The sequence below is a fragment of the Sminthopsis crassicaudata genome, chromosome 1, assembly GCF_048593235.1.
Source record: "Sminthopsis crassicaudata isolate SCR6 chromosome 1, ASM4859323v1, whole genome shotgun sequence".
Lineage (NCBI taxonomy): Eukaryota > Metazoa > Chordata > Mammalia > Dasyuromorphia > Dasyuridae > Sminthopsis > Sminthopsis crassicaudata.
Window position 1 is genome coordinate 159896052 of NC_133617.1, and position 15800 is coordinate 159911851.

At 33.2% G+C, this 15800-nt stretch overlaps 1 protein-coding gene across 1 annotated transcript in view; it reads left to right on the top strand.

The window, feature by feature from the left end:
* GMDS (GDP-mannose 4,6-dehydratase) overlaps positions 1 to 15800 on the top strand; it is a 751186-nt gene that overhangs the window by 148235 nt on the left and 587151 nt on the right. Inside the window, exons 2-3 of the mRNA XM_074270339.1 lie at positions 5715 to 5759; positions 13261 to 13348. Coding sequence (XP_074126440.1) covers positions 5715 to 5759; positions 13261 to 13348 — 133 coding nt within the window. The remainder of the gene's footprint in view (positions 1 to 5714; positions 5760 to 13260; positions 13349 to 15800) is intronic.

Consider the following 15800-nt stretch of genomic DNA (forward strand, 5'->3'; position numbering starts at 1 on the left):
ATGTATCCTTTGGAATGATTATTGGCGTTATGTATAGCTGCTATTTCTTCACAGTCAAATACAGAGGAAGTTGGTGATAGAACTGGTAGCTTCCCCATTAATCTGGGGACTTTTTGAGAATAGGAACTTTTATTTGTCTTTCTTTGTCTCAGTAATGCTAAGCATAGTGCCTAGAATGTAACAGGTGTTTAATAAGTTTTATTAGAAACCTATCTTAATGGTGACTAGGAATATTTGTACTTGAGGCAGAGGAGAATCCAAAAAGTATTTTTGGATTGGGTTCTTCATCTACTGTAGAACTTAGAATGTAGGTGGGTTCTCCCTGCACATTTTTTTTTTATCCTTCTTCACACATAAGGTAGAAAGCAAGACCCTTCTTATTCTAAAACTTAATTAAATTATCTGTTAAAGTAGTAAAACATTTTTTAAGAGCCTGAACTAGCTATAAGAGCTCTTGGGCAAGCATTTTAATCTCCCCAAACTCTGAACTAGTAAATGGGAACTTGTTACACCTCATCTACTTATCTTCTTTTTCTTAAGATTTCTTAGATGATACAATACAGACATGGAAGCAAAATTAGTGTATGGATTAGTTCTTAACCTGGGATCCACAAACCCACAAAGAATCCACAGATAAATTTCAGGTTATCCATGTATTTGTATGGGTAGAAATTACGTTTTCATTTCAACACAATTGTTTTCCTTTGTAAATTGTATGCAATTTATTTCATACAGTTAATAATAATACAGTTAATTCTAAGAAGGCTTCATAAGATTCCCAGAGGAACATGACACTAAAAAAAAGTACCAGTCATGCACTGAAAAAAATTATTGGTAGTACAATGAAAGACAATTTAGATGTCCTAATTCCTACAGAGGCCCTCAGTTTTGTTGATCACTTGAAATTCTGAAGGACTGACTTGTGAAATTGAAGTCTTTGAGGTTTGTGTTCAACCACATGGTTTGTGTTCAAGGAGACTCTGTTCTTGGTGCTGCTGAAAAACAAAATGAAGTGCCATCTAGCAGATGAGCTGGCAGGTGGACAGATGGACTAGCATGTTTTTGTTGCTGCATTCTCTTTTTCTTTGTGAGTCATATGTATAAGGCAAAATAGCAAGGCACTGCTTTGAATGTAGAAGTGATACAAAAAGTGCTGAAAAGTAATTTAATTAGATTCATTGTGAGTGTTTTCAGAGGTAAAACAGTAGAAGTTTTTTTCTTTTTTTTTTCTTTTGGTATCATCTTTTAGGGAACTTAGAGGAAAAAGCTCCTAGTCTAAAATAGCATTAGCAAGTAATACTTATTTATGCCACAATGACTTTGGGCATTATAGTTAGTGGGGAAAAGTGCTTTCTTTAAAGCCCAGGAATGGTGAGTCGTTATAACAACTGTAGTTTTGTTCCAAATGTGGGACCAAATGATGTTGTTGGTTTTAAAAAAATTAAAATTATTCAAAAAATTAAAATTATTCAAAATGGTAATTTTATGGAATCTGAAAAATTGTCATGCCATTTTAATAGATTTACACATATAAGAATAATACATTTTATTACATATGATGTAAGATATAATCACATGTAGTATTTAATTATATATGCTAAATGAATTTTACTTTGAAATTTTTAATTCTTTACATTTATATCCTAATACTTGTACATGAGATATATGTTAGGTGCTTAATAAATGTTTGCTTATTGATTGAGACTGGGCACCAAATTTTAGAACATTGAAGATCAAGATGAGATCAGACAGGAAAGGGGTGGTAGTGGTGGACTGCCAACCATGTCAGGTGAGTTGAAAGAAATGGTAATCCTTATTCCTGAGAAAACAGATGGATCTTGATATTTGTCTTTCAAATATTTGAAAGAACTATCATCTGGAGTTTTTTGGCTTAGAAGCCGAAGCCAAAAGGAGTAATAGAGTTCATCAGATTTACAGGGATTTTTAAAAGGGATTTATCACTTTTTAGCATAGGCATCTTTTCCCAACCAGCTACGAGCTTTGGCAAAATGTAGGACTTATAAGGTATGAAAAACATGGGACCTTTACACATTATATTTCTCTTCATAACTAAGTTGTATCTATGTATATATGGTGGAGCAGATGAAGCATAAAGTTTATGAGTTAAATATGCAACTATAGCGTGATCATGCCATGCTATAAAAATGAGCATTAATTTAAAGTACCCTATAAAGTATATAAAGAAATCTGAGCAAGTAGATGTGTATGAAAAGTAAGCTTGTGTGTTCTTGCAATTTTTTAAATTTGGGGATTTCTGACTTTTTGACTCAAAAGGAAGGAGAAAGACAAAAGGAGGGAGAAGTGTGATAAAATCCCTGAGTCTCACTAAGCATAATAATGCCAAAGTTTAATGTTGATTATAGCCTCTAAACTTTCATGACATTTTAATCACTGGTCAGATGACAGTATTCACTGACAGCTGCTACTCTGAAAAAAGCAGGAAAAAACAACAACACTTGTTTTGCAAAACTTTTGACTATATGTCAAGATACTTTATCTCTGTGCTGGGTTACATCAATCTGTAATGTATATGATGATTACCAGACAGTCAATCAATTGTGCTGTGTTAGAGCCAGAAATCAGTAGCATTCCCCCTTACTGCCTGTTTCCCACTCATTGTGAAGCTTGTGCCCCTATCACTTGATAGACCTGGAAAGGAAGTGCTGAGGAAGTGAATGCCACTGCTGGTTCAGAATGTTCCAGTGTGGTTGGAAAGTTTGAGAAACGGGCTGGGTGAGAAGAACAAGACCTTATTGACAGGGTTCAATCCTGGTCACGTCTGTTTCACATCAACTCTCTAAATAATCACAGCTTCTCCCCTTCCCCCTTTTCTTTTTTCTCTCTGAAGCATTAGCACTTTCACCTTTGCTTTTTTTTTTTTTTAACAGATTATGCAATTATGGTAAAACAGAGCATTTTTACTTTTTTCAATCCAAGAGAATTATAAAATGTGTAAATTACAAGATTACCTGCTTTAAAAAAGAAAAAAAAGGAACTTCTTTCCAAGATTTTTCTACCATATATTTTTAAAATTGTGAACACTTTTCTACAGAAACTTTTTCTTATTCTTAGATTTATAGAATGATTGATTGTTTTAACATTTCCGTTGGTAGCATGGGCAGACTTGGCTTGTCATGGTCTAAATCAGTCAGTATCATAATTTGATTTCTGCTGAACTCTGGGCATATAAAAAACATGTGATAGTGAATATATCCTATGAGTGGAAGGAAAACTCTTTTTTCCCCACACAAGTCTATAAACCAGAATATTTATGTCATAGAATCAGAAGAAAATCTGGTAGAGTTTTCAAAGAACCACAAAATGTGTCCCTTATATAATGTGCTTGTTATTCTGCCTGGATTTATGTAGGACTCCTTAATTGATGTAATAAACCCTCTTCTGCTATCCCTGTCATTTTCAAGGCTCCTACATCTCAGATTCCAGCTTTAAGCAAAATGACTGCTATACATTCTTTCTCTGGAATATTTTGTCAGAATTTTTGAGGATCAAAACTGTGACTTGAAGAATCTGAAGAAAATGGTACATCCCTTCTGTTTCTTTCTTGATTTTAAACAAAATCCAGATTTATATTTTGAGGTTTTGGATAGTTAGGATTTCTCATTTCTGTGTTTTTATAAAAGTTGGGGGTGGTTGGGAAGGAAAGGAAATTACTAAATGCTGAAGAAAATATTAGGGATTGAAAAGTGTCAAATTATTTTTGATCGAGAAATATCATTTTCTAAGGAAGGCATGTAATTTTTTAATAGTATTGAAGTCATTGTTTAGAACAGTGATTTCCTGACTTTTGACACCTTTTTTTCTGTTTTCTTAATTTTACAACTTTGGAACATTGTTTCCAAAATGATCTTTCTGAATTCTGAGTGTGATGGTCAATGTAACACTAACAATTCAAGAGGACTAATGATGAAATATATAATACTTATCTTCTGCCAGAGAAGTGAAGGACTATGAGTGTGTGTGTGTGTGTGTGTGTGTGTGTGTGTGTGTGTGTGTGTGCATGCATTTGTGTATATATGTGTATGGGGGGAGTGTTTGGGGTGTGTGTGTGTATACACACACATTTTTTTTTTTGATGGTACAATTGAGGCAGAAACTTCTTTGATTGTATATGTTTATAACAAGGGTTTTTTGTTGTTGTTCTTTTTTGAGGATTAAGGGACAAAAGATAGATATTTGCTGATTGAAAAAAATATAAATAGTCCCCAATCCTCTCAATGCCTGAAATAATCTTTTTTATTACATATGCCTACTAATTTTACTATCCTGCTCAGAAAACTGAAGTGGCCCCCTATTATCTAAGGAAATGGTCCCCAGCCTTTTTTGAGTTTGAGGATCCCTTTATAATGTTTAAGAAATATTTAAACTCCAACATGATAGAAAGTTTTTGGTATAATTTGAGATATAATGATAAATAGCTGCTATGAATTTAGTAATGCTTTCAAATGAATTTGTATTTCATTTTCTCTTTCATCTCCCTGTTTTTGAAATACAGCAATAAGTAAATGTGTGAAACATTTATTCAATCTATAGTGTGTGTATTTACTTAATCATCTTCTATTAAGCCTCTTGTGAACAGGAAGTACCTACTTTTTCTTAGTATCTTCAATTCTTTGCACAGAGTGAATGCTTAATAAATACTTTTTTAATTTAGTGAGATGTAGTTAGTGGAATTGTATTCTTCTTTGGGTCCTTAAGTTGGGAACTACTGACTTGTTGGGTAAAATATAGACTCCTTAAAGTCCAAAACCATCTGTCCCTAATGTACCTGTTCAGTTTTGTCGTATTACTCCCTTTTGTTCACTCTATGCTTTGGCCAGATTGCTCTGTTGTCCTTGAATTTGATTTACCATCCCCTACCTCTTAAGTATTTCTTTAGTCCTTCTTCATACCTGGATTATATTCTCTTCTTATCTCTGCATTCCTGAATCTTCTTCCTTCAAGATTCATCTTCCGTGCTACCATGTCTGTTAAGCCTCTTTCCCTTCCAAGGGCCCTTTTCCTTCTTAAAATTTCCCAGAGTGTGTATCTTTTGCCTTATTCGACTTTGCCTCTATCCTTATGATATACTCATCAGTGTTCAGATGGTATCCTTCCTAGTGGAACAGAATAAGAATGTAGCATTTTTACCATTGGTATCAATATAATACAGGGCAATGTAGTACAGTGGCAGGAACATCAACTTCTTTGGATCAAAACTCTTCAGAGCTCCCTGACATGGATGTGACCTCGTACAAGATGGCATTAAATGGGCTCCTCCTCCTCTTAAGTTAGGATTCTATGGTCCTACACACTGAGTGCTTAATTAATGTTCATTGTAGATTATAGTCCTTGAAAATATCTTAAGATATTATAAAAGGAATGCTAAAAATTACTATTTTGACTGACACCTTCCTATCTGTCACAATTACTTTTTTAAGATTTTCATAAACAATTGCTGAGCATTAAAGTTATTGAAGTATCCATAATTTTTATATATGATAGTTATTGTGTATGACCCGTCTAAATCATTTAATTCAAAAGACAGAGGAATTTGTTTTCCCTTAATTAAAAAGAGGAAGATGGCTCTCATTTTAATTTCATCAGCTGTTATAGTTAAAAAATCCTTTTCTTGAAGTGTTTGGTCTTTTGCAAATGGCCATGCTAACATTTTCCCATTTCTTTTCTCTTCCCAGGATGGTTCGTATTTGGCTGAATTCCTTCTGGAAAAGGGTTATGAGGTGAGTGACTCAATGAGCAAGCATGGCTGATGGAATCATTTGGACCAGCAGTCTCTTGCTTCCTCTGCTGCTGTCCTCCAGTGTGCATGTTTTCCACTGGAACTCTGATAACAAATCAAAGCTCTATTAAAGAATGGCCTGTAATCATGCCAGCTCATTGTGCTATTTATCTTCTGGTATCCACTGGTGGCTTTCCTCTGCTCCTAGGGTTTTTAACTGCTCTGCACCCTTCCCACAGTCTCAGATAAAGCAGCAGACCTGTGTAAGTCAAAGCTGAAAAGAATTAAGGGATAATTTATGATGTAATACATAACTTAAAAAACACTCACAATGAAGTCATTCTTAATTCGGAAATTGCATAAAGCAATAAAAACCTGCATAATCTGTGTTAGACTAATATGAAAAATTTAAAACTAGAGGTTGTTGCTTCTATTTATTTGAGCCTCTTATTTTTATGGAAATGCTAACTGAAAAGTGTTTTGTTGTATTTGTTGTATTCTTTCTTCTTAATTAACATGTATTCTATGTTCTTAATTTTACTACTTCAGTGCTTACAAAATAAGTTTTATTTACCCATTTGATATCAGCAGTTTGTCATGTTGCATTTGTTTCAATATTGTTATGTATGGCTAATTAATTGTAAGAGTTCCTTTTATGTTCATAGCACGCCAGAATGTTATTCTGTACACATGTGGAAAAGTATAGGATGGCTCATGTATTTTGATACTCTATAAATGTTTGTGTTGAAAAATGTTGGATTGTATATCTATTAGAAACATTTTAGTTGCAAATACATTTCCTAAATGTAATAAATTAAATTTATTAAATTAAAAATGCGTTAAAAATCAAAGAGATTTAAAAAAACCCCAAAACCTTTTACATGCTACAAATAGACATGGCAGCCTATGTAGAAATATATTGTTTCTTTACCATGTCTCTTGATACTTGCCATCTAGGGGAGGTGGTGGGGGGAAGATCTTTAAGATCTTTAGTCAAAATTTTTTCCCCCCCAAGATAAAAGTCTTAGATTCTCTGGGTAATTTGCTTTCAGATTTAATCTAACATCTCCTCAGAGCACAGAGAATAGCTGGTTAGACAGGCTGCCTGCTGAAGTTCCAACCCACCTCCTCTTGTTACTTTCTGAACTCTTTTGTAAGGCCCTAATGTGAATTGTAGCAAGTATATGTATATATACATTCCTAAATGTGTGTAAATTACTTTAAGATTGCAAAGCACTTTATATGCATTATATTGTTATGGGGTAGAGACTCATGTATAGTATTCTAAGATTTGTTGAAGAACTGAGAATAATTATTCTTGAGAAAGCAATACTTTAGGGATGGGAGGGTCATGATAACTCCTTTCATATAGTTCAAAGTTTTGATTTTCTTTTTCTGTTTGGGCACAGAGAACAGAACTTGGAGTAGGGTGCTCCAAGATAACCAAATTTTGGTTGGATATAAGAAAAAAATCTTCCTTAAAATGAAAATTTTCCTAAAGCGAGAATAGACTTTTGGGAAAACCATAGTTTCTCCAATTTCTGAACATCCTCTATAGGAGGTGGAAGGTCTCCTTTTCAGGATTGTTTTGGAGGTATTCTTATGGACATCTTTTCATTACCTATGGTTTAAGGTTACTTTCAATTCTGATGTCTTCATTTCTGTGAAATAGTTTTTACCTTTGAAAAGATTCTAATCCATCTGGAAACTAGTAAAAATGCATATAAAATATGACTTGAAAAATTATAAAGTGGTTTATTCAAATTTATAAGTAATAGAGTAAAACTTGAATCTATGTCATGGTCGTCTTTCAAGAAGACTATTCATTATCATCAGTTATTTTAAAATGCTGAGAATTTATGTGGAATTATTTTCCATCCTTATAAATCATTAGCATTTAAAAAATAACTGATGATAATATAAATTATTTGGGAGTCTATATGCCAAGGCTAAGTCAGGAACTATATGAACACAATTACAAAACACTTTCCCACAAATAAAGTCAGATCTAATCAATTGCAAAATATCTCATGGGTAGGTCAAGCTAATGTAATAAAAAAGACACCACTACCTAAACTAATCTACTTATTCAGTGCCTTACTAATCAGACTCCCAAGAAATTATTTTATGGATCTAGAAAAAATAACAACAAAGTTCATCTGGAAGAAAAAAGGTCAATAATTTCAAGAGAATTAATGGAAAAAATACAAATGAAGGTGTCCTAGCTGTGCCAGATCTAAAATTACATTATAAAGCAGCAGTCATCAAAACCATTTGATATTGCCTAAGAAATAGAATAGTTTATCAGTGGAATAGTTTATATTCACAGGACAAAATAGTCAACAACTATAGTAATCTAGTTTTTTACAAATCCACAAACCCCAGCTTTTGGGATAAAAATTCACTATTGACAAAAACTGCTGGGAAAATTGGAAACTAGTATGACAGAAACTAGACATTGACCCCCACATAACACTATTCTAAGACAAGGTCGAAATGGGTTCATGATGTAGCCATAAAGAGTGATATTATAAGCAAATTAGAAGAACAAGGTATAGTTTACTTCTCAGATCTGGAGAGAAAGAAGGAATTTGTGGCTAAAGAAGGACTGGAAATCATTATTGAACAAAAAATAGATATTTTAATTATATTAAGTTAAAAAGTTTTTGTACTAACAAAACTAATACAGACAAGATTAGAAGAGAAGCAATAAACTGGAAAATATTTTTTATATTCAAAGGTTCCAATAAAGATTTCAATTCTAAAGTATATAGAGAATTGACTCAAATTTATAAGAATTCAAGCCATTCTCCAGCTGAAAAATAGTTAAAGGATATGAGCAGACAATTTTCAGATGAAGAAATTAAAACCATTTCTAGTTACATGAAAAGGTGCTCTAAATCACTATTGATCAGAGAAATGCAAATTAAGATGACTCTGAGGTACAACTACAAACATCTCAGATTGACTAAGATTACAGGAAAAGATAATGATAAATGTTGGAAGGGATGTGGGACACCTGGGATACTGATACATTATTGGTGGAGTTGTGAACTGATCCAACCATTCTGGAGATAAATTTTGAACTATGTCCAAGGACTATCAAAATGTACATATCCCAAAGAGATCTTAAAAGAGGGAAAGGGACCCACCTATGCATTTTTTTTAATGTTTGTGGAAGCCCTTTTTGTAATGGCAAGAAACTGGAAACTGAGTGGATGCACATCAGTTGGAGAATGGCTGAATAAATTATGGTATATGAATGTTATGGAATATTACTGTTCTAAAAGAAACGGTCAGCAGGATAATTTCAGAGAAGTCTGGAGAGACTTACATGAACTGATGCTAAATGAAATGAGTAGAACTAGGAGATCATTGTACATGCCAACAAGATAATATGATGATCAATTCTGATGGACCTGGCTCTTTTCAACAGTAAGATGATTCAGGCTAGTTCCAATGATCTTGTAATGAAAAGAGCCATCTGTACCCAGAGAAAAGATTGTGGAAACCTAGTGTGGATCACAACATAGCATTTTCACTTTTTTTGTTGTTGTTAGCTTGCATTTTATTTTCTTTTTGGTTAATTTTTTTCTTGTTCAATAAGATAATTGTATAAATAAGTATGCATATATTGAATTTAACATATATTTTACCATGTTTAGCTTATATCAGATTACTTGTCATCTCTGGGAGGGGATGGGGGCAAAGGGGGTGAAATTGGAACACAAGGTTTTGCAAGGGTTAATGTTGAAAAGTTATCCATAGGGGCAGCTAGGTGGCGCAATGGATGGAGCACCAGCCTTGAATTCAGGAGCACCGCAGTTCAAATCTGGTCTCAGACACTTAACACTGCCTAGCTGTGTGACCCTGGGCAAGTCACTTAACCCCAGCCTCAAGAAAAAAATAGAAAAAAAAGAAAAGTTATCCATGTATATCTTTTGAACATTAAAAACCTTCAAAATAAATATGTAAATAAATGCAAATTTAAGGAGGAGAAGATCCTAGAAGTGCTGGAATGAATTGGAATGCAAGTGAAATCAGAAAGCAAACCCATTCCCTGAATAAATAATTTAGGAAGTCCCAAATTGATTAGGTTGAGGTCGTATTAGTTGCACATATCTGACTCACCTTTTTTTTGGGTGGCTATTCCTTGTGTCAAATATTCTGGTGTTTCAAACAAATGGCAGGATCCCCTTTGGACTACCATACTGTTTGTTTGCAGAAATCAATAATTGAATTGCTAATTTACCCTTTTATTGGAATTTTCTACACTTCTCAAGTGATATATATTATGGCTTTTGGGATCCATCAAAGAAAATATGCCTCAAAGAGAAATCTGTGCATTCAGGAATTTGAGTTTAAGTTAAAATATTTTTCTCTTTTATTAACTATTAAAGCTTTTTTTTTTTTTTTTTTGAACTATTGCCTAACATGACTGTAAGGGTTCAATTCAAATAGACTTTTCTCTGATATTGAATACTTTAAGAATTTTTTCTTTTGATTCACTTAATTGAATATGACATGAAATTTGTTTATCAAACATAAGCTCTGATCTATTTTAAGACCATTGATTTTACTTGAGTTTGTGGATGTTGAATGATTATATATTTAATGCTTCCACCAAATCATTTTAAATACTGCCTTCAGTTGTGAAGGAAAAACTTATTGTATGAGTTTCCACTCCCTCTCCACAACTCTGTTCCTTCTAAAAGAAAAACCCCACCAAAGCCCAAATCCTTTAAAAACATTAGCATTCATAAATCCCATATTTATCTCTACTTGTGAAGAGAAGTTCACTAATCCTACATTCTTAACTAGATCATCAAATTTATACACAGTTTGTTTCACCTCTATCACAGAAAGCCTCAGCTTTGGTTAGTTCTTATGATAATGCCTATGTCATGGATAAATGTTTTAGCAAGTCTTTCATTTTGAATATACATAGCAAAGGTTTTCTGCAGGTAGGGTGTACTGCATCCTTAGATGATATGTTTGTTACCTGCTATCACTGATGAATGTAAACTGTTTCTTTGATTCTCACCATGATTTGTAAGACCCACCTTTGGCTTGTATCAGAATTGATTATGTAAACATATCAAATATTTTATATTTTAGAGATAGTAATATTCGATCTTATTGATTAATGTAAAAAATGTGATATAACAGTTTGTAGTATCTTAGTATTGTTTTTCATTACTAAAAACTTGATGACCTCTGCCTTTAGTCTTTTGATTTCTTATTCTCCAAAGAAATTTTCTCTTTAAGTAATGAGTATCCTTAATTCAAGAGGGGGAAAACTTATGATTAAGACTCTAATATATATACTTGAATTTTTAAAAATCCCAAAACTTGTGAATTAATTGTAATTTTTTATAATAAGTTTATATTTTATAAATTTGACAAAAATAAAAGTGAAGGACTTAATGATTTTTTTCTTTCCACGTAAATATTTCTAAAAGATGTAATTTAAAGCTGTATAGCTGTATTTGTTGTGTGGTTGGTTGTACAGCTATGTTCATTTCTTTGTGACCCCAAAGACCATAGCATGACAAGTTCTTCTGTCTTACACTATATCTTGAAGCCTGTCAAAGTTCATGTTCATTGTTTCCATGAAACTATCTGTCTCCATCTCATCCTTTGCTGTCCCCCTTTCCTATATTTGCAAGTAACATTTCTTAGTTTTCATTGTTTATGTTCTGAAAACTCAGAGTAATGAGCTGTGTCCCATATAAGTATCATGTTTTATGAGCTATTTGGGTATTAATTCCTTGGAAAAAATAGTTTAAAGTGTTTTGGCTAAACTGTCAAACAGAATATTTAGCTATAATTAGCAAAATTAAAATGTGTCAAGGAAAAATAATACTGTTATCATCACAAAATTTAGATTTGAAATTAATATAAAATTTTGTACAATATGTGTTACATATAAAAATGACACCAATATTTATATTCAGATTTATTTTTGTTCAATTTCTCTCAATGATAGAGTTCTCAAAATTTTATATAAGATTAATCAAGTTTTGAAAAATGGGGAGGGACAACTAGGTTGTGAAGTAGATAGAGCACCAGCCCTTAAGTCAGGAGGACATGAGTTCAGTCTGGTCCCAGACACATAACACTTCCTAGCTGTATGACCCTGGGCAAGTCACTTAACCCCAACTCCCTCAGCCCCCCCCAAAAAAAAAAAGTGGGGGGGAAGACATTAAGATGGTTTAAAAAAAGAATCCACTAAATATTTAATGGAAGACTTTAAAAGTAAGTCAGATATTAAAATTAAAGCTGCCATTCCAGGCTTGGTATTTGTCCAGCTTGTGACAATCTGACATTAACACTGGCAATACAAAAGGAATAATCTTTTCTTAAGGACGAAGCAGAATCAAATCTTAAGCATTTTCCCTTTTCTTTACCATCAGACTTGCATTACTACAGTTTATTCAAGGATGAAATTTAAAAATTTTAAATGCCCTGTTTTCACTCATATATGCTGGAGAATAGGATTCTGCCTGAACCTTCTGCTTACTTGGATTCTGTGATGTCAGCAATCTTTTCTTTCCTGCTTGAGCTATGCATCTGGTGTATCTCATTCTTGATAACTGATCTACCCCTTTCCTTTTTTTCTATAACATAAAACTTTTATGCTACCTTTCACTTACAGAGGAGAAAAATCAAAGTTATATGAAAAACATAAAATTTTAGTTGGCAAATACACTGACACCCTGATCATACTTTAAAGGTCCAGAAATATTCAATGCGCTCTCTCTCTCTCTCTCTCTCTCTCTCTCTCTCTCTCTCTCTCTCTCTCTCTCTCTCTTCTCTTCTCTTCTCTTCTCTTCTCTTCTCTTCTCTTCTCTTCTCTTCTCTTCTCTTCTCTTCTCTTCTCTTCTCTTCTCTTCTCTTCTCTTCTCTTCTCTTCTCTTCTCTTCTCTCTCTCTCTCTCTCTCTCTCTCTCTCTCTCTCTCTCTCTCTCTCTCTCTCTCTGAGAAAACTAAGGTAATAGGGAAAATGATGTTAACATTAGGAGCCAAAGCAAAATTTGTTATATATTAAATAGGCGGTTGGTTTTTTCTCACTGATACTGCTATGTGTAGTCTGTCTTCAGTTTCAGAATACAGAGATAGCCCTGTCAGCAATATTCTGTGTGTGTGTGTGTGTGTGTGTGTGTGTGTGTGTGTGTGTGTGTGTGTGTGTGTGTGCGTTTGGAAAATCCTAGCCTGTGGTAGCTAGAGTTAAGCTTTCATTCTGAAACCACATAATTAACCAATTACCTGTGAGGTTTGTATGTGTATGTTTTTTAAGATTAGGAAGAGAGACCTGGAGGAACAGCCAAAAAAAAAAAATTAGCCATTGCTACTATTTCCAATTATTTGTTCAAAAAAGGCCAACCTTTTTATTTATTTAAAAGATGTGCTCTATTCTGTTTTATATTATGCCATTATATTATACTTTTCTTTTATATAATTTGCTTTCTTTCTTTTCTCACTATAAAAACAACAACATAGGTCCATGGAATTGTACGACGATCAAGTTCCTTCAACACAGGGAGGATTGAACATCTTTATAAGAACCCTCAGGCTCATATTGAAGGAAGTAAGATATTTTTTCTAATGTATGTTTTCTTTTCAAGGACACCTAGAAAGGATGACAAAAATAATTTAGCATTTAAAACCCATTTTTCACTCCTGTCAAATCTCATTTATTTTTGAACTACTTACTTGTCTATATTGCTCATTATTTGCATGCCTTAGGAAGAGAACATTTCCTGCTTCCAAGTTGCTAGAACATCCCCCTAGGATAAAACTGAGATTGGATTCCTAAAGGTAAAAGAACTTCTTTGGAGTAGAAGAGGCTTTGTTACCCAAGTAGGACAATGTATTCTGATGTGGATAACTGTACCATAATGATTATCTGATGACCTATGCACTTCAAACTGTGAGGTCCCTTTTATACAAATAATAGAGTATGCTGGTTTTCTGCCTTTACTGAAGTCTGACTCCAGTGTGGCACGATGATGAGGAGGTGATTCTGACTTCTCAAATGTTATCCCCAAGAAAAATAAGCTCTTTGGGATCCTACTAAGCTGCAAAGGCTTTGAATATAGACCTCAGTGGTCTCAGGAATTTATCACTAAGTTGCAGGGCTCATGAACACAGAGGTGGTCTCCAAGTCAAACTCTTTTGGCCACACTTACCAGAAACCATCTTCTAAAACATAGAAGGTTTGTATAGAGTTCAGAGTATACTCATATTGTTGCAATCATGTGCATCCTTGAAATATTGGCTTGATTTGTACTTCTCTCCTCTCCCCCCATTTTTTTTTTGTTCTTTTATTTTAAACTTAAGTTATTATGCTTAGTTTAAAAAAGTTTAAATTCATTCATGAAGGAGGAGCATGTGATCAGCAAGTATATCAACTAAAATACATTTTTAAAAAGTATTCTAAGGTAAGAAGGATATTATTCATAGTAAATAAGTAATAACTTGTCACATTTCTATATGCCCCTAGCTTTGTAAACATCTCAACATTAGGCAGAGCAGCCAGATTTTCTTGAATAGGACATAACCAAATATTTAAACCTGTGCTGCTTTGATGAAGACTTGCCTGATTTTTCTAATCTGTGAGGACTATAACCTTTCGATCTTACATAACATTTTGTTTTGTATTTCACTACTCTATTTCTCACATGATGTCTACTATAGCTGTTTATGTTGGTATATATTTTCTGTACTTAAATGTACTTAAGTCTTCTAAATCATGGGCTATATCTTATCCAAATTAGTTATCTCCTCCAGCTGCAGGCACAGTCCTATGTCATCAATAAGAGACTAATAAAATATTGTACTTTATTTAAAATGTGAAATATTCACCTTGAAAATGTTTCTGATTCTTGTGCAAAGTGAATAAGTTCATTATTTCTGAATCTGGACATAGTGCAGGGTTATATGCCTTACTGGTTATCTGATAAATCAGCGATTACATTGGCATTTAGTCCCTCCACAGAAGAAGATTGCAACCCCTCCGTACCTTTTAATCATATGTATTTCCATAAATGTTCAATGGGGAAATTCCCGAAGCTTTTGAAATCTTCCTCTTGGCACAATATCTAGGGTGCTGGATTTAGAGTTAAAAACCTAAGTTCAAATGAAACCTAACTCCTTAGCTTTGTGACTTTGGGTAAATCATTTAACATCCTTTTGCCCCTCCTTCCTTCTTGGAGATTTTTAGGCTACTTCTTAACTTGCACAAGAAAATGACAAGATGTTTTGAAACAATATAAACGTTTATTAGTAAATGCATTAATGTTTTAAATTATAGAATCATAAAGTGAGAGTTAACAGAGACCTTAGAGATTGAGGAGATTGAGGCCCATTGAAGTTAATTAATTCACCTACTTCTACACAGGTATAATATAGCAGAGCTATATTCCAAATCCAGCCATTTTTCTGCTGTTTTATTTTATTTCATACCAGTTAGGCCTTTATAAATATAGTCAAATGTATCTAGTATATCATTTAACTGAAGTAGACTGAAGAGCCTTTAATAGAATACTTTTTGATTGTCATTTTTGGAATTAGATCTTTTACTAAACAGGGAATATAAACTAATTCTTTTGAATTTGGGAGGAATAGAGAATAACATAATAACATTGATACTTAAAGCACTTTGAGAGCCTCCAGACAAAAGCTTAGGAACAAGTACAAAAGTATTTTCATGACCAATTTTATTGCTGTGATTTTTTTTTTTCTTATTTAAAGGCATAAACATTTAATAGAGATTTTTCCCCCTCCATAACATTCAGCTTTCACATAGCATATTTCTTAGAATTTTTAATGGAAAAGTATGATTTATGAATTATATATATCATCTGGCTCATTGCCTTGCACATGATAATAGCTCAATAAACATATGTTTAATTTAATTATAGTTCCTTGAATATAATAGGAACTTATGAACTAATTGCATGTGATAAAATAATAGTTTTGAAAGGATCTTTTGACATCTTCTGTATAAGTTATTTTAAAGTACCAATTAAATTTTACTG